Source organism: Patiria miniata, unplaced genomic scaffold (genome assembly GCF_015706575.1).
Source record: "Patiria miniata isolate m_02_andy unplaced genomic scaffold, ASM1570657v1 HiC_scaffold_18, whole genome shotgun sequence".
Classification (NCBI taxonomy): Eukaryota; Metazoa; Echinodermata; class Asteroidea; order Valvatida; family Asterinidae; genus Patiria; species Patiria miniata.
In genome coordinates, this window is record NW_024037056.1 from 16,211,121 (window position 1) to 16,233,964 (window position 22,844).

Sequence of the window (22,844 nt, forward strand, 5' to 3'; positions counted from 1 at the left end):
CTTTAATGTGGTCCTTGGAGAGGTGACCACTGCCTCAATCCTGCAAAATCCTTCATCAGTCACTGTCGGTATGTTGAGGCAGAGCCAGTGACATCTTGGAGCAGTGCGGAGGATTTCAAGTATAATATAGGCCTAAGTTTATGTACAGCTGATCATAAACAACACAAGGTCCGGCCCAAGACCTTGACACTGTGCATCCTCCAAAATCAGCCACACATATTTGCCATATAGCCTCAATGTATGTATGATACAGCTATGGACAAAATTTGTAATGCATCTGATAGTTTAATTGATTTGAATTGTGACTGGTCTATACTCTTTTTTTCAGAGTGATGAAAATCCTGTCGGAGCAGGACGGACCAAAATGGCGTGAGAAACTCCCCTCCACCCCCTCCCCGCTTGGCTTGCCCCTCCCACCCCCTTCCCTGACCACCATGGCCCCTAGCAACGCACCGGTTCCCAGCGTCACCTCCACCACCAGTGTAACCAACCAGCCGTCCATGGCAACCAGCCAGGTCAAAGGTCAAGATGTCCAAGGTCAAAAGGTCGAGCCGAAACCCAGCGCCCAGGACCAACCCGACACGGCTCCGGTACCCAATGCGAATGCAAGCAAGGGGTCATCGGAAAAGGCCAAAGCCGAGTCGGAGGTCAAGGGTCAAGCTGACCCCGTGGCAATGACTGATCCCAAGCTGAGCGTGGAGGACAACTTCCTGAAGTTGAAGACGAAAGGAAACACGCTGGTTCAGCAGGTGGGTAGTCTTTGTTCAAGTCTGTAGTTGTTTTTTGTTGTAATGCAGACTGTCCTGATCCCTTGCAGGGGCAGTATATTATCAAGCTGCGGTAGCACTAGAGGGCGCTGTCAACAACACAAATCCAGCCCTGGGAACTTTGGCACTGCGAACCACAAAGTTCCAAGCAAACCTCACGGGTAAGCAGTAGCTCGAATACAGCCCACGTGAGGTATGCCCAAGATTTCATGGGTCGCAGTGCCAATATTCCTAAGACTTGATTTGGAACATCTTCTCAATAGCACCCTTTACCGTCTCTAAATTGTTGATAGCGCTTACAAGGGATTTGGACCGGCTAAATCAGGAAAACATTTCTAGACTAAAATGTTTGTGTCTTTAGAAATCTGCACAAGGTATGATATTGAAGTGGTTATTTGTACAGGGGAACTATGAGAAGGCAGCGGAGTTCTACACAGCCTGTATCGCGTTGGATCCCAAGCAACTTGTGAGCTACACTAACAGGGCACTGTGCTTCATCAAACTACTCAAGGTACTTTTGTTTTATTTTGCAAATAGGGTGTTCTGTTTAAAATTCTAAAGGAGATCGTTAACGGGAGAACAATGCAAGTACCCCCGAACTCCCATCTGCGCGGATGGCCATATCCCCGTATGTATGTTAAAGTTGAGGTGAAGTTTTTGAAAACAATGTATAACTTCTACATGCTTTCTTGGATTTTGATGAAACTTGGATGCAGTGACCCTTGGGTGGGAAGACACAATTTGTCATCGGATTACTGAGGTCAAAGGTCATGTATAGGTCATTAGAGGTCATTAGTGGTCATTGCTCAAATATGCTTCAAATGTTGCTTTGTCTATAGAATGTGATGGATTTGAATGATACTTGGATGGAGTGATCCTTGGATGGGGGTTCATAACAAGTCTTCAAAAATTGGAGGTCAAAGGTCATCCAGGGGTTTGAGGTCGTAAAAAAATTCAAAAAATTTGACTTTTTTTAAGAACACAAAACATATAGGGATCGACACGTGCGATCCGCTGATAACCTTGTTTTGACTCATGGTGATGTAAATTTAATATTGTTCTCAAGTTGTATTGACATGAAACCTTTGAATAAGAACTAATTTTTATAAAAATGAATTTATTTATGGCAGGGCAATGAAGCAGAGGCTGACTGTACTCAAGCATTGGAACTGGACGATGGGAGCATCAAGGCCTTGTATAGGAGAGCTCTGGCTAGAAAGGTAAAAATAGATATTATCCCGAAATCCTTGTTAATTAAGAGTGGGAATGGAACCTGTGACCATTGAAATGCCGAACCATTGCACTACCAACTGAACAATCCAGACCTTATATGCTGTTCTTCACATTTGTCATGCCGTGAATCCCTCTTAAAACTCCCTTCATTTTTTTTTTCAAATTTCAGATGCTGCACAAGTACAGCGATGGCATTCGCGACCTGATGACCTTGCTCAAGATTGAGCCCCACAACGCCTCGGCGAAGAAAGAGTTGGATTTAGTCAAAGAGCTGTGGCGGCAGGTAAGTTAGTGTTTTACACCCATGAATTTGAAACAGTTTTTGTTTTAATTGGCCTTACATAAAACATGTCATGTAAGAAAAAATAAATGTTCATATTTGGTCGCCATTATCTAGGAGCTAAAAGATAACCAGCAGAAAACTACTGAGAAGCCGAAGCAAACCACCCAACCACCGCCAGCTCAACAGAAGTCAGAGGACAAGGTCAAGCCAGAGGTCAACTCGGCCGAGGTCAAGCCCGCAGAGGTCAAACCAGCTAAGGGCAAAATCTCTGAGGTCAAACCGGCAGAGGTCAAATCCTCGGAGGCCAAACCAGCTGACGTTAAACCTGCAGAGATGAAACCAGCAAAGGGCAAATCCGCCGAGGTCAAAACCTCAGAGGTCAAATCCTCAGAGGTCAAACCAGCGGAGGTCAAACCGGCCCAGAAGAAGAAAAAGAAGGGCAAACGGATGCAGATCCAGGAAGTGGAAGGAAACAGTGAAGATGAGGTTAGATTTCTTTTAAATAGACCTGACCTTTAACTGCATTTGATATATTTTTTTTTAAATTTAGTAGCCTCGAAGAAACATTTGTGCTTAATACATTGTCAACAGTTCAAGTTCAATAAGACAAAGCATCTACAGTCGAACCCTGATAAGAGCACTGTTAATACAACATCCTGCTTATAGCAAGCACAATTTAGGTCCAAATTCTTTGTTTTCCATTACTGTTAATACAAGATATCTGTTATAACAAGATAATTTGTAAATTATCATTTGTAAATTATCAATTAATCAATTACCCACATAGTAAGCATTGCATTCGATGTATTCGTGTGCTTGAATGTTCGGCCAAGCTGATTTAAAAGACAAAAGAAGGTGTAGCAACTAATGAAATCTAACAAGGACCTTGTTATAAAGGTGATCGACTGTATAATTATGATCCTAAATATTATACCACGTGTCTGTCCACGAATGAGTGTGTCTTTCCATACACAGAAAATGAGGGACAAACCAGTTTTGAAGTATGTTATGAAAATTTGACATTTTGCAAAAATGCTTTGTCCAAGTTTTATGAAGTTTGTTTCAAAATGTCAAGACATTAATCTACAAAACTCAAATGCTGGGTATGGAAAAGTAAAGGGCTGCAATGATTTCAGAAAAATTGTACGGTAAATTTGCAGAAAACCTGGTCACCAAAATCATGTGACTGAGTTGAAATTAGAAAATGGCCGACATAGATTTTCATTGGTTGTATGAATTGTTTTTATCAGAATGATGTTAAAAAGGCCAGCCCTAAACCCACCGAGAAACCACCCGCAAAGGACAAGAAGGGCAGCAAGACCCCCAAAGACACAGGGAGCCAGAAGGGTGGCAAGACCCCAGGGGGAGAGGACGACAAAGTCACTGTGCCAAAGCTGACCAAGGTATGTGTCGCTCTTTTCTGTTGGCAAAAGCACTTGAGAAAATTATGGCTACGGGCGAAAGCAGAAATATTATTAACAACAAACGTAAACATACAGTGAATTTTTTATTAGAACTACTTCAAATAGCTAAAAGCATTGTAAAAGCAAACGAGCAATGTAATCTATGAGAAAACAATTGCATTCACACTTAGGCGTTGGAATGAAACTACTTTTTCCAAGATCTCAAATTTTTGTTACACTGCACCATTGACTCATCACCACCTTTTGTTTAGACTAAACACCACAAAAAAAGAAAGTCCACGTTCATTGCAGGGGTCATAATTTTGAATCTGATCATCTTATGATGATGTCATTTATATAGACCTTTGGGGAATGTTGTTAGCTACATTGTGGTACCCTTTTGCTACAAAAGACTGTAAATCGTCCAAGATTGGTAATGGTTTATGAAAAATGATGCAGTTTAAAAATTTGCAAATTTAAAAACTACGCGAGGAGAACTTGCTTAGCGCAAACACACATGCCCGTAATTTGCCACTATCGACTGCACAGTGCCTGAACAAAGCGCAGGTAATTCAATGTTGCGAGGAGAAATTGCTAAGGGCAAACACAAACACACATCATGCCCATAATTGGTCCCTATCGACTGTACAGTGCCTGAACAAAGCCCGGGTAATTCAATGTCACGTGCTCCCATGCATGCAAGCACTGTGCGATCGATATTCCCTGTCCTTCGTTTCTGGCAGTATAACATTGTCACGCAGCAATATTGTTTCATCTACATGTAAAGGACTCCTCTTTCCCACATTTAAAATCTTACATATCACAAAAACCTTCAGTGCCCCCCCGCCCCCTGAAAAAATTTGTGTTTTTCTCTTAAATTAATCAATATGAGCTGCTTCTATTTGTAATTACCAACCACTCAAAATTTCATCAATGATGCGTTGCCGCGGAAACCCACCGGAAACGCTCCTGGATCATTTCCTGTTGTCGTCTGGTCAATTAGATTCGCCCCAGTGGTTGAAGTAATTGCATGTTTCATATATATGACATTTTGTAATTGTACACATCGTACGCTACCCATGAGGTTTCAAACGGCTTTGAGGATATGTGACGTATTCTGGCAAAAATGAGACAGAACTGGGCAGAGGTCGAAATGAGGGTTTGCTGGTGTTGTAATATAGAACAAATTTTCCTTACAAAACTGTTTGTTGTACTTCAATCAGACATTCCGTTGACAAGTTATGGCTGTTTAGAGTTGGCAGTTATCGACATGTCAAAATCTAAATACTGTGAAAAAGGCTTTTAAAGTTCGACTGTTTTGTAGTTGTGGAAATAAAAGATGCCAATTGTTTTTCCTAAAGGAAACTTTTATTCCACAATTTTTGTACTATTTCTTTAAACTATGTGTAGTAGACATGTCAACTATTACAAATATCAATAAATCTGAAATTCGAAATAAATCATTCAGCATATTTTTTTTGCATTTTTCTCCACAACAGCTTGTTCCTAGTTTCATCTCTTTTTTGCCAGAGCGCCTCTCACATATATACACAACAGACAATTTTAAAGAAATCCAATCTTTTTTTTTACAATTTTTCAAATGAACCACAAATTGTTTTTACATTCAACCACAAATTGTTTTTCCAAATAATAAATTCATGAATTAACCCTCCTAGTCTTCTGCACTTCACAACCCGTCAAGTTTCGCAAAACCACTTTCGGCACTCACACTTCAAGTTCGTTCGAGGTGTTTTCAGTGGAGTATGGATAACACTTCAAATCCCGGCACAATTCTTTTGTGTGGTTCAGCTCAGGGCAAGCAGGCAGATTCGGTCTGGTGTTTTGTGTGTGTGCAGTGACTCTCTGTGTGACACAGTAACATGTACTTCATATCCCTGCACTTGAAACTGACGTGCAGGGTTTTAAAGGGTTTCCATGAATAATATTGACGTCTCACTAGGAGGGTTAATTATAAAATAAACTCACTACCACAGTTAACTGACACTATTAGTTATCCCGCGAGCGTGAGTGGAACACGGAATAATGTAGTGCGTCTGTGTCCCACATACCAGGAGGCCGAAGACCGAGTTGTATGTGGGGCACAGTCGCACTACATTTTCCGTGTTCCACGAGCGCGAGCGTGTTAACGAATTTATCTTCAAGCAAACTTGACGCACTTCAACAGATTGAATAGCTTGCAGTTCACAAACCTTTCAGCGGTTATCCTATTACACGTGCATGTTTGTACAGAATGGCGCGTGCATCTTGGAATAGCACAATACGTGGAGTGCGGTATGGAACGTGGCCGTGCTACATGGTTTTATGTAGGACGGTTTGTTGCCATGGATCAGCCAATCAGGATCGAGGATTCAAGTTTACTTGAAGATAAAGTTTTATCTACTTTCATGACATTTCATATTCAGAAGTATCCACACCACACTTGTGTCCATAAAAATTGATCAGAAATTCAACAAACGCTGAAATCATTGCTTGAAAGAAGAAACATTTTGATCTTTTTTTTTTTATCTACATTGGGTCCTAAATTGATTTAGTACAATAAATGTAATGATTTACCACAGTTTACCAATACAGTATTATCTACCTACAAGACATCTCATAGAGTATCCACACCACATTTTTCTCCATTTAAGTTGATCAGAAATTCTACAAACGCTGTAATAATGTCTCCAATTATGAAACATTTTCATATTTTTATCTACATTGGGTCCTAAAAGGATTTAGCTCAAATGTAGTGATTGCTCTTCTGTTGAGCCAAAGTGGCTCTTGTACATGTACATCATCATGTTTTACTCAAGCGCAGCAAAGATTTTGTGCTGGTCCCAGAGGGCAAGCTTTTGCCTTCTTTTTACCTATGTCACTGACTGACTGTCACCTGCAAGCCGGGCAGTGCTATTGTATAGGATTAACCTGTAACACCACTGAATGGGCTAAATCCACCCCTCATTTAAACTACATACATGTAAAGAATTCCAGTGAATAGCCATTCTAAATCAATTGAATAGAATTTTTGTGTGCTCTGGGACCAGCCTTGATAAGCTTTCCTTGTCTCGTTACATTGACTTTATTAACTCGCAAATTATTGGTTCATGTACTTTTACAATAGACGCCTGTCTCAAAAAGTCTCTCGAGTAGAACCACGTCCTGAAATATCTGTGCATCTACAGATGCTCTTGAAGGATTTTTTGGTCTCCAACACACTTTTTTTCCAAGCAAAGTCTGCCAACAGTTCTTTCTGCATGTTGGAGAAATCAGTCTGGTGAAGTCTTATTTGATATTTAATATTTTTGCCATTTCGCACATGAAATTAAAGTGCGAACGGCACTGTAGATCATCCCATGCCTTCTTTTCCCCGCTTTAAAAAGCGCAGTCCAGATTACCACCAAAATTATTAGGTTCCCGCTATTTCAACCATTGAATCCAACACGATATCCATCGGTCCAAACCAAGTCTTGGTTACACAACCACCATTTTACACATGAAGTTGTAAGAATTGCCACATTCTTTGTCATCCCAACGGCCCCCCTCAGCTGGATCCACAAATGCACAGTCTTGACCTCCTCCCCAGTCATTTGGTTCTCCTGGTATCCAGTTATCAAAGTTCCCAGAACTTCTGTCTGTCCAAACGAACTTGTTTTCGAGTACTCTGTCACTGTATCCGATCCAGACAAACTCGCTGCTCACTGCCTTTGCATACTGAAACACAAAGTCACTTTCTGTGCGGTCAGATATAGACACGAGGTGGGCCGATCTTCCAGGGTTGGAGAGATTTTGGCAGTAGCGCTCAGCATCCATGAATGGTGTTGGTTGCATCACGTACAGGTAGCAGTGATTCCTAAAGGCCAACCAAGGTGGAGGACATTTGCTGGACATACGTGTGCGAGCCATGTCCATGCAGCCTGCTGAACTTAATTCCAACACCGCGAAGATCAGAGTCAGCTGAAGCAAAAGCATTTTTTTTCCAACAATGGATTGTTTGTTGGTTCAGTCTGAAATTCTCGTTGAATTCTTGACACTTAGTTTTCTTCCTAACAAATGTGTTCATTCAACTCCCAACAGCATGCACAGTCTGCAATTTCATTCTCCATTAACTGGGCCTCTAGTGTAATCCAGCATTTCATGTAAATTACATTTGTAGCAATTCACATAAGGACTGACAAATTGAACACCGTTCAGGTACTTTAAAGGTATTCACATGAAAAGTGCCACCGTACTCCTAGTTGAAACCTGCTCTTGAGAATAACGCAGTTTTTTGGTAAGCTGTGTGAGTACATGCATTGTACCGGTATTTGCAAGTGGGCCTACTGGCAGTAACAAAATTGTCCACATCGACTGACACCTTGACGGAGAAATATATTAAAAATGCTGCTCAAATTAATTACTTCAGGAGACACACTTGTGCGTCACACTAGTTTCTCATCGACTGTAACTCGGAAACCCATTCAAAGAGTTCAGTGAAGAATGAACAAAACATTGATTTTTGTTTGGGATGGAAGCAACTACTCGGTACTGCATGACTATTTTGTGTTTCTCCAGTTACTTGAAGTAATAAACAGAGAGAGCCAATAACGTTCACAAACGCTCTCCCCAGAAATGCCCTTCACCGTTTAGCAGAAAATCATCAGCAGAAATAGGGTTGTCACGAATATACCGAATATTCGAATATACGATCATCAACTGAATATTTGAATAGTTTTTGCCTGTTTGAATATTCAAAAAAGAGAAAGAACATACACACATTAAGTACAACACTGCTGTAATGTTATTTCCATCGTAAAGTTGCGCTTTTTTTAATTGTCAAATGCCACTTTTGGTCCCATTCTTTCAGCTGATGGGTAAATCTCTGGTCAGTTATACAGTATTTTAATACTGTAAAACACTCCAGCGGCCCATAATGGGCTCCCTGCACCAACAAAGAGGGCGCGTTTTTACCACTTTTGAGAGCATAGTGGATGGGGCACACAGCGTGCGTGTACTGTACGGTACAGGTTTTGTGCAAGAAGTATGCACGACTTCCTGGATGTGCCAAAGCTATTAGGCACAGCGGCTTCACATGAGTGTTAGAATTTAACTTGCGATTGTCTCCCAGTCTAATCCCAGCCCCCAATAACTTTGGATCATTCGAAATACGCAGTGGATGGACCGGGAACCAGTCTAGGTCTCCCCCAACTCTCCTTTTCTGGCCGTTGAAGGAGTACTTGTGCACGGAGCCAATATCCATCACTGCATGCAAATCTAACTGACGCGCTTTGTATGCAACTTTTGACCTGCAGCTGGCATACTGTGTAAAACTTGATCGGCGAGTTTCGAATATTCGAATATTTGGTCAAGTGCAGTTTCGATTAATCAAATAGTAAATTATTCGAAAATAGACAGCCCTAAACAGAAAGCCTGTTTGAACAATGCATGTATTGATTTTAATACAGCGACATAACCGCACTACATGTGTATTGTGTATTTCCCCAGTTCACCCCAGAGGTAAATTTTCATCCAGAGTTCAGTACTCATATTTAACCAATAATTGCAGAACCCAAAAACATTTTTCTTCATCTCCCTTGTGGACAATTTCATTACTATTTTTGGTGGTTCAAGTCGAAACAAACGTTTGCCGACATTTGAATAGTTGGTTTTGCCCTTAACCGATGTACGCATTCAGAATTTAAATAAGTCATGCCTATTTTGGGCCATATGTGTGCCAACCAGTACATACATGTACATGGTTCCTTATGGGGGAGAAAACACAATGGAACAATTGATCCCATAAGGAAGTCTTTAGGAATCAATCTGCCCCATAAGGGAAATGCTATGGAGTTCGAGATTTCAATAGGAACAAAAGAGAACAAAAGAAGGGAAACAATGGGGCTTTCGAAAGTATTCACAAAGCGCCATCTAAGGTTCGTGCCTTGGTTACACAACCACCATTTTACACATGAAGTTGAAGGGAACGGCACATTCCTTGTCATCCCAACTTCTTCCCTCAGTTGGGTACATAAAACCGCAGTCTTGAACTCCCCCAAAGTTATTTGGTTCTCCTGATAGCCAGTTATCAAAGTGCCCAGGATTTCTGTCTGTCCAAATGAAGTTGCCTTCAAGAACAATGTCATTGTATCCGATCCAGAATATCTCGCTGCTCACTGCCTTTGCATACTGAAACACAAAGTTACTTTCCATGCGGTCAGATATGGACACGAGGTGGGCCGATCTTCCAGGGTTGGAGAGAGTTTGGCAGTAGTGCTCAGCATCCATGAATGGTGTTGGTTGCATCACGTACAAGTAGCAGTGGTTCCGAAAGGCCAACCAAGGTGGAGGGCAGGTGCTGGATATACGTGTTTGAGCCATGTCCATGCGGCCTGCTGAACTTAATTCCAACATCGCAAAGATCAGAAACAGCTGAAGCAAAACCATTTTTAAAACGAGGGATTATTGTTTTTAATTCAGTCTGAAATATCGGTTATCTTCTGTCAAAATAGACTTTAATCATGTTGGTGTTTGTAGGGGTTCCCGTGCTGAAATGCACGTCATTCGAGAGTCGGTTATTTGAGATTCATTTGAAATTCTAAACAGCTGCATCTGTCTTCAGTTAAACAGTTGATTCTCTCCTGTGCCACAAGGGTTTCTGTCTGGGCTCTCGAGTTATCCTCTCCCGCAGAATTCAACACTTTCGTTCTCTGGCTGTTTTCAGTGGTCAGACATGGGTCATATCACGGCAGTCTTTATAAGGCGTCTTTACTTGCCTTTGGCTCCAGCACGTTGTAGCTTCTGAGTTGCGAGTATGAACATTTAGCCACCTCCCGCAATTACACATCAAAATTGCCACCAAGTAAAGAGATAGTCTAAAGAAAAGACCAAATACTGTGAGCCGTTGGCTAAATGTTAATTGCAGATCGGCGTAGTGGCAGTAAACAAAATTTGTCCATATCTGTTCACAGTCTGATGGAGAACATCAATTATAAATTGAATATGCTGCTCTTGTTAATTAAAAGAAAGCCATTCACTATGCACACACATGCCCTTGATCACTGAGCAGGAGATAATTTCACAGACAGCTAGCTCACTTCCAAATGACAAACGATGTATTGATTTTTTTTTTCTATTAAGGGCCCTGCATCGTGCAATCATTCGAACTTCGCCGTTTACTTGAATTAATAAACTGTGAATGGAATTCACACACGCTCTCCAGAAATGACTTTTATGGTTTAGCAGAGACCCATTAACAAAAAGCGTAGGCCAAAAAAAAAAAAAAACCTTGAGAGGCCACATAAAGCTTATAAGATCGTAACCCCATCTAAAAACACGTTAAAATTGTGCAGCAGCAGGATTCCAGTCAAACCAGTGAGTTTGGCGGTTTTGAGACATCATCTTTCATTGAAAAAAAAAACTTTTTAATTTTGCCAACGCGCATGCAGACCAGAAACCGGAGAGTTTTTTTTTGGCCTTAAACAAGAATAAACAATTTGTTGATTTTTGTTTTTAATGGCAGCACCCGCTCGGCACTGCAAAAACATTTTGTGTTTCTCCAGTAACTTGGAGTAATGAGCTGAGAAAGCAGATGTAGTGCACACACACTACCAATGAATGTCCTTCAGTGTCTTGAACAAAGCTCAATTATGAGTAAACAATAAAAAAAATATTGATTTTGTTTGTTTGATGGCAGTAGCAACAATGCACGTCAAAAGCATTTTGTGTTTCTCCAGTATTGAAGTAAGGAACTCAGAAAGCAGATGTAATTCACACACGCTACCAATGAATGCCCTTCAGTGTCTTGCAGAAAATCATGAACAGAAAGCTCAATTATGAGTGAACAATAAAAAAAATATTGATTTTGTTTCTTTAATGGCAGTGACAACCATGCTCTGGAAAAACATTATGTGTTTCTTCACTTATTTGAAGTATAAAGAAAAAAGTCAGTACAAAAAAAAATGTCCATCAGCATTTAACAGAAAGACATTAGCAGAAACCTCATCAGAGTGAACCAATTTATCTTGGTGTTAATGGCATGGTGGCCTTGCACTTAAACAGTACGTTACTGGAAGTATGTTTTCAGTCTGATTGCAGATTGAATTTTTAGCTGCTGGTAGCAGCTCAACAGATCATCATGTCTCTCTGTTAGTTATTAATTAGTTCGTAACAAACTTTGACATTGTCTATTGCTCCAAAATACTTTGACTGATTTAACCAAACTTTGTCAAAAGTATCAGTAGCCCAGCCCCAACATGTCACATGACCAAACCAGGGTCAAAGGTCATCATGGGGTCAGTGCATGGGGTCAAAAACCTGATTTTTTTAAACTCAAAACACTTCTCCTTCCAGAAATTCCATGGCACAATAACGTGACTCGTGCATGGCAATGCGAATTCATTGGCCTGCAGCTTCCGAGATCCGATTGAGCTTGTTCATGAGTAAATGACAGAACAAAAATGGATCAATTTTGTTACTTTTGCTTTGAGCAATGCCTTCATTGTTTTCAAGGGCAAATCCTCAGGTTGAAGTTTACGTCTCACAGATGTTTACATTGATTTTGTGTGCTTTAAATTTAATTTCTAGTGTGTAATGAAAATTTGATCAGCCTACAATTTGAATTGGAGATTACTGAAATAATAGTAAAATTCAATAACAATGAATGCATAATAGGTGTAGTCATGCGTATCCCTGTAGAACAAAAACACATACCTTCAAGATGATAAATGGTCTATTGTATAATTATGATATCAAACTTAATTCATCACTGTGTCGTTCATTTGAAAAAAAAATAGTTCATTAAGGCCAAAAAAAAAAAGTCTCCGGTTTCTGGTATGCGCGCGCGTCGCCGTAGCCATGCGCGTCGGCAAAATGAAAAAGTTTTTTTTTAATGAAAGATGATGTCTCAAAACCGCCAAACTCATTGGTTTGACTGGAATTCTGCTGCTGCGCAATTTCAACGTGTTTTTAGATGGGGTTATGATCGAGAATAAGCTTTATGTGGCCTCTCTGGACTCCCATATATTTGCACTAAGTTTAGTCGAGCACCATTTGCAGTCATCAGCTGACATTTGAAGCAAAAAAGTCGGGTAAAAAAAAAAAAAAAAAAAAAAGCCGCGTCGCCGCACCACTTTTTGGACAAGCTCCATACCAGAAACCGGAGACTTTTTTTTTTTGGCCTAAGAGAGGTGTTGTCAATTAAGTTAAAAAACTAAAATCATCTACATCCTTTGCTTTGAAAAAAAAACTTTGTTAATTTTTGTTTTAATTTGGTTCAAGGTTACAGCCTATGAGTTCCTTCAAGCTTGGACGTCTCTGAAGCGTCAACGAAGCATGCTCGCCTATGCGGAGTTACTCAAACAGATCTCACCAGAGGAACTACCAGAAGGTATGAGTATTGAGCCCTAGCCCTCCCAGATCCAAGCCAATTCACCGGCTTGAAGGGTTTGGTAGATTTTGTAGGAGTGAGAAAGTTGGGCATTATTTGCCACTATTAATTTACATGCTTTAAACCTTACATTTCTGTTCTTTAATCTGTAGTTTTGACCAACAAACTCGATGGAGACATGGTTGTCAATATCGTCAAGGCTGTTTGTGAACATCTCGTAGAGTCTGGTAAGTTATATGTAAACCAATTTTTTTTATAGTCAGGTTTTCTTCTGAAAGTCCAAGAAGTATACTGATAAGTAATATGGACCTGGTTCAGTTGGAATTACCTTAAACTAGAAGTTGTGATCTAGAATGCTTTAAAAAAAAATGGGTTTTCAATTTATCGTAGTCTGAACACTATGATAAAAAATTATATTGAAATGTCCAAAATCTTGCAAAAAGACCTGGACTCAAGTCGGAGTCCGAAAAGTTGCTTTCAAAGGGTAGGTAGCATAGTGGAGTAAGAATCCCCCAATTGCATTGCGATTTTGCTGTTGTAGGGTAAAAGTGCTCCTCTTTTTGGAAGATTTATGTGATAATATTATATTTAAATCAATTTTGTTTTTGTTTTTTGCAGATGGGGATCTGAGCTATGGCTTGCTGGCTAATCTACCCAAGGTGGAGAGGTTTAAGGCTGTCGTCATGTTCCTATCGACTAGCGATAAGAAACGTAAGTTTTTCATGTTTTTATTTTTTAAGAAAATACTCTGGGTATGTGGTGGAGTTGTCATGTGCATCACACTCAGGAGGACAGAGCACACCGTCCGAAACGTTGAGTTCTACACTCAACCAACCGGTTCTTTTTATAGGCCATCAGCCTCGGTCCAAAATTTTGGCCACTGGTATCAAATGAGGGGAATGATGCTTATAGCGATTTTTGGCAAGGCACCTCCAGAATTGGAAAATATGTGATAGCATTGCAGCGGTGGCAGCTTTTTGGGTGTTATCACCCTTTTTTTCAAAATGTCCATCAAAATGCTTGTTACCACTCTAGGGGCGGTATAACTTGCGCATGAGCACTATAATCATTTATGCCCTGATTTGATACCGACCAACTCCCAGGCTGATGGCCTATTAAAATCACATTTCTTCCAAGAAGAGATTACTTGCGTGTATACTACCTGAGCGCAACTTATGCAAGCCTGGTGCCACCTCAGATTATGGCTGTTGCCGACTTAGTCTGTACATTGAGAAGAGTGTGTTCAGTTAAGGTTACAATAAAGTTTTCACTCTGGCAAAATTGACATCAAGCATGTCAAAAGATTGACATCAAGCATGTCAAAAAATTGACATCAAGCATGGTATCAAGCATGTCAAAAGATTGACATCAAGCATGTCAAAAAGTTGACATCAAGCATGTCAAAAAGTTGACATCAAGCATGTCAAAAAGTTGACATCAAGCATGTCAAAAGATTGACATCAAGCATGTCAAAAAGTTGACATCAAGCATGTCAAAAAGTTGACATCAAGCATGTCAAAAAATTGACATCAAGCATGTCAAAAAATTGACATCAAGCATGTTAAAAAAATTAACCTCAAGCATGTCAAAACATTGACACCAAGCTTGTCAAAAAATTGACATCAAGCTTGTCAACAGCCGAAGATCATAGAGCACCATTTAAACAAAATTCTGTTTTTTGTTTTTGTGCTCTAGGTCTGCGGAACTCACTGAAGAAGTTGGGGTCTAGGAAGAGTGAAGCGTATGTAGAGTCAGACATCGAGAAACTGCGACAGCACTACAGCCTCAAATAATTATTGGTTCAAATCTTCTTGCATCATTGAACAAAAAATTGTCGTTCAAGTCTGAAATGTGAACCTAAATTGAAAAAAAAAAATTCTAATCCTGTTTAAACTGCTCAAAAACCAGTCAATTACCTTAATTCTTCCACAACTTTCTCAATGCATTAGGAGATCTTGAAGGATTTTGTAGGATTGAGGAAGGTTTCTAGCCAAAAATGCTGACAGAATTTCAGCTGGAAAATCTGTGATTATTTATTTCTTGCATGAAAGGGTCCATGAAATTATATTTTTCTTTTCTTAGGAATACCTTTTGTGCAACTTTCCACTCTTAAATGTATGAAACTATTTGACACCCCTTTTGGGTTAATTTTACTGAAAAGTGCACTTCTGTAAGGACTTCAGATTTTCCATACTTTTCTGGACAACTGAAGGCACTATTGCTGTGATGTCATTTCAGGAAGACACTGTTCAGTTTAGGGGTTTTCTGTTCAAATTGTGAACCTAAAAGTTTGCTGAAAACATCTGTGAGAATAGTTTGCACTGTTACAACAACGAATCCCCAAAGAACAGAAAATGTATGACGGCAAAATATCCAAAATTCTGGCAACTTTTGATGATGAAATAACTGTAACATTCGCTCTTTTCACACACTCTGCCATTGGGCATGAAGGGCCTCGATCTGGCAACTTTACACAATAAAAATAGCCGGCTCAGTGATCTGAACCCCGACACGGGAATCACTGAACCGACTGTATTTATTGTGTAAAGTTGCCAGATCAAGGCTCTGCATGCCCATGGCGGAAGTGTGAAAAGAACGAATTGAGGGTTCTGCCTGAATTTACAAACTACTTTTGCTCATGAATATAGAAATTTGCATAGAAAGGTCTTCCCCAAATCCAGAACTTTTTTAGTTTCCTTGATTTTTGGTCGAAAAAAGACAAAAGATATCCGGTCTGAATTAACAATGTATGAAATACGCCAACCTTTAATTTGAGAGTGTCTCTAGATTTTATTTGGTTAAGTCTGATTTTTTTAGGTTGTTTTTTTTTAGTTTCTTTTACTGTTTCCACCAGTTAATGTCTTTTCAATAATTGGCGTCATTAAAAAAAAAATTTCAAAGAATAATATTAATCCACAAACAGAGTAAAGTATTCTCAGACTAATATCACTTGTTCAAACTACAACTACAATGTATATCTATGTTGGAAATTCCCCAAGAAAATTCCAGTAAATTGAAATATTTTGATTTGAATATCAAAGGTGAATTTTGATTGCAGCTGTAATGAGTTTGTGACTTTTTTTTTTAGAAATACATGTATAGCAAAAAGTGGTTTCAATTGAAAAATGTTGAGAGTTCGCACTGAGAAAAGTTAAATATTTTTTTAATTTTTATTTTCAGTTTGTCCCGTTACAAAGTTTGTAATTTCTTGGTGTTGAGATTGGAATTTATTCCAGAACATGAAATGAATAAAATGCCAATGAGAAGATTCATTGAGAACTAATGCAACTGAGTAGTTGTTAGCGTGTCATTTTGTTCTTAGAAGTCACTTAGGGAAGAATTCTGTGCGTCGACATCTCTTATTTTTCCCTGCAGTGACCTGTTAGCCATCAGAAAGCGATAAACATGTTCTAAAAAGTCGAATTTAGCAGGGAAAATATTAAAGCATTTACTGAGAAAACACTTGGAATTTTTCTGACCAGTCACATAGGGTTTGTACACAGGGTGTCAAGTGATGCCCAGGTATGGAACACTTTCCGTGACTTGATTTGAAAAGTTGCACCTTAAATACCCAAATTCCTTTTTTTTTAATTGGCCTATTTTTTAGATGATGGACAACCTAAGTAGACATAAAAATGCATTATACTTATTTTTTGTACAAGTTTGACAACAATTTGGTCAACAATTTTTGATTATTTCAAACTCGGGGGGGGGGGGGGGGGAAGACGGAACTTCAACAAACCAGGCAATTAATATAAACGTTCTTTTATTTCCAATGTAAAATAATGTAACATGGTCAATCATGGTTATATATCCGTCACTAAACTAAACCTGGGGGCCAGCCAAAAAATACGTAACTACATCAAAGAAAAAGTCAACAGATTTGCAGTTTCGTCTCGATCTTAATTACGCTGTGCTTGAAATAAAAATGCACCAAAAACAATAGAATAATATTATAAAACTTGTTACATTGTAGAATACACACACTGACAAGCATTGTGTTCTCTTCGATCCATTCAAACATGTACATACATACATACAGTCGTGAATTTCTATACGCCTGAGGACAATGCTTTGTGTTTCTCTTTGTCCCTGTAATATAACACTCTCCCATAGACGAAGCACATAACTCTAGGATCAAGGACAGTTTCCAACAAAAGACCCAACGCTCGAGGACTGAAAGGATCTTTTGTTTTTCCTTTGTGTGTCTGTTCTCTATCGTAAAGCCACACATGTACAAAGTCAAAAGTACAGTTTGTTCCAACATGAAATTGTTTGGAGAAATTAACTGCAGGACAGAATTAAAAAAATGTAAAGAATTGAAATATGCTAAATTCTCAGAGAATGCGAGGAAAAAATAAAAGTCAATGGATGCCACCAAAACAAAAGATAAAAGAGGAAAAGATGTTAAGGAAAACAAGGGTGGTTTACAACTGACCTTTAACCCTTAGCAACTCCATCAAAATCTGTCGTCCCCCCCCCCCCTCCAATTTTGGGAGATATTAGCAGAAAAGCCACATGTACCAAGTCCATCAAAATCCACCAGCACCAGTGGTGGATTTCAACGGATTTGGTCCTGAAGCATTATGTGAAGCAGAGTCGGTGATGGATTTTGACGGACAGGTCTCCCAAGTAGAAAGTTGGGTTTAAGAACCAAAAATAAAAGTGGCTAATGAACACTTAATACAGGTATCTTATCTGGATAATCAATGCATTAAAAGCGAATTTTTGTTATAAAATTCTGAGGTAATTATGGGAGTAAGGATCCCCCAAAACTTGACAGCAATATATTTCTTACTACGCTTCAGTACACATGCCCGAAGGGTTATGCCTGTCTTTGTGTTCAATACCCTTAGTTTTTGAGACAAACTGTTTTGGCACTGCAAAAACAATTTGTCACATAAGCTAAGTGTATGTTTCTTCTCTACAGTATCATTTTTTGTTGACTAAATCTTCATACCAAAGATACATTTCAATGGAATGCTACAATGAAATAAACATGATGAATCAAAATAAATACGATGCATACTTTAAAACAAGAGAGAAAAAAAAACCTACACAGGCAACTACTTTCATAGCAGATTCTGAAAACTGATTTTCTACACAATCATCCGTAAGTAAGAAATCCGATTAATTAATATTTACACTATCACAAGTGGAATTGGAGTCTTTTCATTTTTCAGGTTTCAGGAAGTTGTGTTTTTTTTAAGACTTGGCCAAACTGATCAAAAGAAGTAAAATTGAAGAAACAGTTTCTCAAAAATTGTGGGAAAACCTGATATGATAAAGGCTGTACCATGGAAGATTCCATTGTATATTCAGGGGTGTCATGCTCTGTTAGGCCGAGGGGGCATTGGCCACTGGCGTCCTGGTGTCATGATGTTATGTGATGAACCTCAGAAGACCTGTAAAAGAAAAAAAAAGGAGGGGAGTAAATAACATGTAATTTATCTAAATTTATTTTGGAAGAGGGTTATTATGGGCCCAAGTTTGGGGACTGGGAACATGGACCATTCCAAATTTGGCTGGGCGCCCCGCCCACCTTTGGTTGATTCTGTGGTCACCTGACCAAAAGTCGTGATCTCATTGGTCAATGCACACTGTCTGACTGACAGGCAGGGCGGGTCCATTGGCCTACTGATCACATCTTTGGTCACCTGACCAAAAAGCCGTGATCTGATTGGTCAATGGGCACTGTTTGATTGACAGGCAGGGCGAGTCCATTGGCCTACTGATCACATATTTGGTCACCTGACCAAAAGTTGTGATCTCATTGGTCAATGCGCACTGTTTGATTAACAGGCAGGGCGGGTCCAATGGCCCACTGATCACATCTTTGGTCACCTGACCAAAAGTCATGATCTCATTGGTCAATGCGAACTGTTTGATTGACAGGCAGGGCGGGTCCATTGGCCTACTGATCACATATTTGGTCACCTGACCAAAAGCTGTGATCTCATTGGTCAATGCGCACTGTTTGATTGACAGGCAGGGCAGGTCCATTGGCCCACTGATCACATCTTTGGTCACCTGACCAAAAGCTGTAATCTTATTGGTCAATGCGCACTGTTTGATTAACAGGCAGGGCGGGTCCACTGGCCCACTGATCACATCTTGTGTTTTGGAAGTTTGATGCACTAGCTGTAAGTACACTTACTGTTGTTGCTTTTGCTGTTGTATCTAGGAATGCCTGTCATCACGCGCTGGCGGTCTGCAGTTCAGCAGGCAGGGGGCTCTTGGGGTGCTTACTCTCGAAGTGTTGCTTGTAGGTCTTGGGATCCGGCATTTGACTCTGTGAAATTTAGAAGCATTATGATTGAAAGTTAGAACAGTAGTAAAAACTAGTATCATTAGAAGAAGATTAATAAAATGATTACGATGATGAAGGTGGTTAGAAGGGACAGTGATCCCGGGCGAGTAGTCAATTTTCAGTTCAAGTACTTGCAGCAGATAATCTCCTGATGCATTTTGACCATTTTAACTGGTGCCCTTACTTTGCAGACGGTGCATGTGTAGGTGAGTGCCTTGGCGGCTGAAGCCTTTTGACTGGTCCCCTTCTTCAGTTTGGCCATTTTCTCGGCGTTCTTCTGCTGGGATTGGATCTTCTGTTGGCCGCGCGCCATGTTGGTTGATCACGATCAGAAACACGAGGGCTTGGTAAAGCTGTGAAGAAGAAAAAGCATTACAATTTTAAAAGAATACTTCAATTGTCAAATTCGTGTTTATGACCAGGTGCAGTTTTAGGTGGGGTGGAGGTGGGACTGGAGGTGGGGCTGGGGAATTCGGAGGGAGGCTAATCGCGCGATAGTGGCTCGAACTTGGGATCTGACATGGTCAATTTACGAGTCAGGTGCGCGTGCACTGCGCTATCCACTCAGACACACGTGCTCCTTGAACGATGATGGTGATTTGTAGTTGTACTTGTAGGCCTTCTCATATATGCGTCAAAGAGGGCGCTGTTCGATCTGCCGGCTTAATATAGTTTACTAAAATAAAGCCGGTGCCGGCCAAATATCCATTTGAACATGTGGAAAGACTGGGCATAGCCATTGTGACGTGAATGGCTGACTTGAGACAGGACATGCAGAAAAAAAAAGTGGCGATCGTGTAGTGTAACGTTCACGTTAGGGCCCCTGTTTTGTTTCAATCAAATGAGAGTCAAGAGTGTTTTTTATAATTCAAAAATTATGTTTTCAACCTAAAGCAGACTTCTCACAATTTTTTAATGACAACTTTTTGTAATTTTTGAACAGATTCTTAAGCGCTGAGTAGAAATTACGATATTCCTCCGGCGTCACGGTTTATGGTTGGTGCCGTCCGATTCAGCGCGCCTTGCACGCTCACGGTACATCGCACGTTGTCGCCATCTTTATTTTTGTACTTCTGTCGTCGTCATTGTGCCATTTTATCCCCAAACTTCTCTCAAAAAATTAAAACCCTGCCCTTTATCTATGACATACCATATGTTCTTAATGTCGCCAACTAGTTTGGTAGGTCAAATAATGGATTTTGTTCCCTTTACTAGGAATCGGGCCCGTAGATACACGATCGCCCAAAAAGTGACCGGAAATCTTGCACAACGTCATGAACGTCAATGCAAATTTGGCGTTGCAATTTTTAATGGACAAAAAAAAATGCGTTTGCAATTGAAAATAACAAAGCACTGACCGATAGATGTCAAAGTTAACATTTAAAGAAATTCTGCAGTCAGTTAATTATGTATAAAAACTTACTTGAATCAAAAACTTGGTATCTTTTTCTTCAGCAAAACATAAAATCGCAAGAAAGCACAGCGCCAGCGATCAATCCGCCATTCGCTGATTTCGCTAATCCGGTACGGTGGCCTATATCGGCTGTGGTTTGGAACTCCAAACAATGTGCATTGTCAAAATTGTTCATCGGGTAATGAATACAATAACACAGAAAAAAATTCAAATTACGTAAATATAATTATAGGCCTATATTTTGTGATCATTTCACTTCCAACTCAAATGTTTCTTAGCTACGTAAGTTAAGAAAAAACCCACTTTATAATTACCATTTTGCTGGGGCTGTGTCCTCTCTTGGCATACGTAGAATACGATTCAAAAGCGCGCCACCATGAGACAAGACGGATAAGCACGTGCAGTGCTAAATTTTATAAAACTGAGATATGTCAGTGTGTTGAGCGTTCAGTTGTTGGTTCTTTTCTAAATTCAGGTTTTGTGTTAAGGTAAGCTTCAAAACCGAAAGTAAAGTTGAAACAGTCTGTTTATCAAGGGGAAAAGTGCAAGTTACCTAAATGTTGTCATTAAAATCTTGTTTCACAACATGTTAATTACGGCCGGCTGTGCTGCGAATTAGAAAAGTAATTCCATTTTTTTTTTGATAGTGGATATTTTGCCGGAGGTAATGACGGCAAACTAACGATTACTAAAGGTTTGCCGGCGGCAATCCATATCAACAGAGGGCGCTGTACTCTTGAAAATAGGGCTGAATTATAAGATGTATTAAATTCCCACCAAAAGTTGTGTAGCACGGTTGGTGTAATGGTTAAGCAAAGGCTCTAGTAAGCGGGATGACTCACGTTCGATTCCGACCGCACCACATTTTAAAGTTTTTTTTCTCATCCCCAAATAAATATGAATATTCTTCTTTTATTATTTTAACATGTCTCAAACATTTTTTGCAGAGTAGGCCTATTACATTTTCTTTTTCAGATTTGTGGCTCTGGAGTCGGATCAAACATAATCAAGATTTTCTATCTATGAGTAGGACTACAAGGCAGGATTCTTCATGGTCGGCTGGCACATCTTCAAGTTCAACTCTTGACCTACATTGACAACTTCCCACTTAAGAACTTGAAGGATGAAAGTTAATTGACGAGTCTTCAAAATTTCAGTTGTCGAGCTGATTGTGTTATTGAAAGAACAGCCCACAAGAAGAAATGACAAATTGAAAAAAAAACCTGAAATGCACCATTTATAAGTTAAAAATTTCAAACCAACATGAGTGCCTGTCAATTCGTGAAATTCTGGCAAACATGGCAAACTGCTCCAAAAGTCTCAGTGAAGAAATTTTTGGGGAGTCTGAGTTCAGTGATCTGAACCCCGACACGGGAATCACTGAACCGGCTAGATCTATTGTGTAAATTTGCCAGATCGAGGCTCTGCATGCCCATGGCGGAAGTTTGAAAAGAACGAATTGAGGGTTCTGCCTGAATTTACAAACTACTTTTGCTCATGAATATGGAAATTTGCATAGAAAGGTCTTCCCCAAATCCAGAACTTTTTTAGTTTCCTTGATTTTTGGTCGAAAAAAGACAAAAAATATCCGGTCTGAATTAACAATGTATGAAATACGCCAACCTTTAATTTGAGAGTGTCTCTAGATTTTATTTGGTTAAGTCTGATTTTTTTAGGTTTTTTTTTTTTAGTTTCTTTTACTGTTTCCACCAGTTAAGGTCTTTTCAGTAATTGGCGTCATTAAAAATTTTTTTCAAAGAATAATATTAATCCACAAACAGAGTAAAGTATTCTAAGACTAATATCACTTCTTCAAACTACAACTACAATGTATATCTATTTTGGAAATTCTCCAAGAAAATTCCAGTAAATTGAAATATTTTGATTTGAATATCAAACGTGAATTTTGATTGCAGCTGCAATGAGTTTGTGACTTTTTTTTTTAGAAATACATGTATAGCAAAAAGTGGTTTCAATTGAAAAATGTTCCTAGTGTGTTGAGAGTTCGCACTGAGAAAAGTTAAATATTTTTTTAATTTTTATTTTCAGTTTGTCCCGTTACAAAGTTTG

General features: G+C 39.5%; 2 protein-coding genes across 4 annotated transcripts in view; one reads left to right on the forward strand and one right to left on the reverse strand.

Annotated features, from left to right (window-relative positions):
- LOC119724880 (sperm-associated antigen 1-like) overlaps positions 1-16,342 on the forward strand; it is a 29,276-nt gene extending 12,934 nt beyond the window's left edge. For both annotated transcript variants that reach the window (XM_038196173.1, XM_038196172.1), the window contains exons 14-23: positions 329-749; positions 1,171-1,278; positions 1,898-1,987; positions 2,170-2,283; positions 2,398-2,769; positions 3,534-3,686; positions 12,942-13,050; positions 13,203-13,277; positions 13,669-13,761; positions 14,746-16,342. In XM_038196173.1, the coding sequence (XP_038052101.1) occupies positions 329-749; positions 1,171-1,278; positions 1,898-1,987; positions 2,170-2,283; positions 2,398-2,769; positions 3,534-3,686; positions 12,942-13,050; positions 13,203-13,277; positions 13,669-13,761; positions 14,746-14,843 (1,633 nt within the window). In that variant the 3' untranslated portion in view covers positions 14,844-16,342. The remainder of the gene's footprint in view (positions 1-328; positions 750-1,170; positions 1,279-1,897; positions 1,988-2,169; positions 2,284-2,397; positions 2,770-3,533; positions 3,687-12,941; positions 13,051-13,202; positions 13,278-13,668; positions 13,762-14,745) is intronic.
- A 457-nt stretch (positions 16,343-16,799) lies between these two features.
- On the reverse strand, positions 16,800-20,889 carry LOC119724881 (zinc finger protein 706-like). 2 transcript variants are annotated; one of them, XR_005270681.1, is made up of 4 exons: positions 20,784-20,889; positions 19,545-19,713; positions 19,208-19,342; positions 16,800-18,455 (listed from the first exon to the last, which is right to left on the reverse strand). XR_005270681.1 is itself a non-coding variant. In XM_038196174.1 (3 exons), exons 1-2 carry the CDS (start codon positions 19,671-19,673, stop codon positions 19,247-19,249), a joined length of 225 nt encoding a protein of 74 aa, XP_038052102.1. In that variant the 5' UTR covers positions 19,674-19,713; the 3' UTR covers positions 16,800-18,455; positions 19,208-19,246. The 2 variants fall into 2 exon arrangements, 1 of the variants encoding a protein (XP_038052102.1); XM_038196174.1 differs by lacking the exon at positions 20,784-20,889.
- Positions 20,890-22,844: the final 1,955 nt, after the last annotated feature.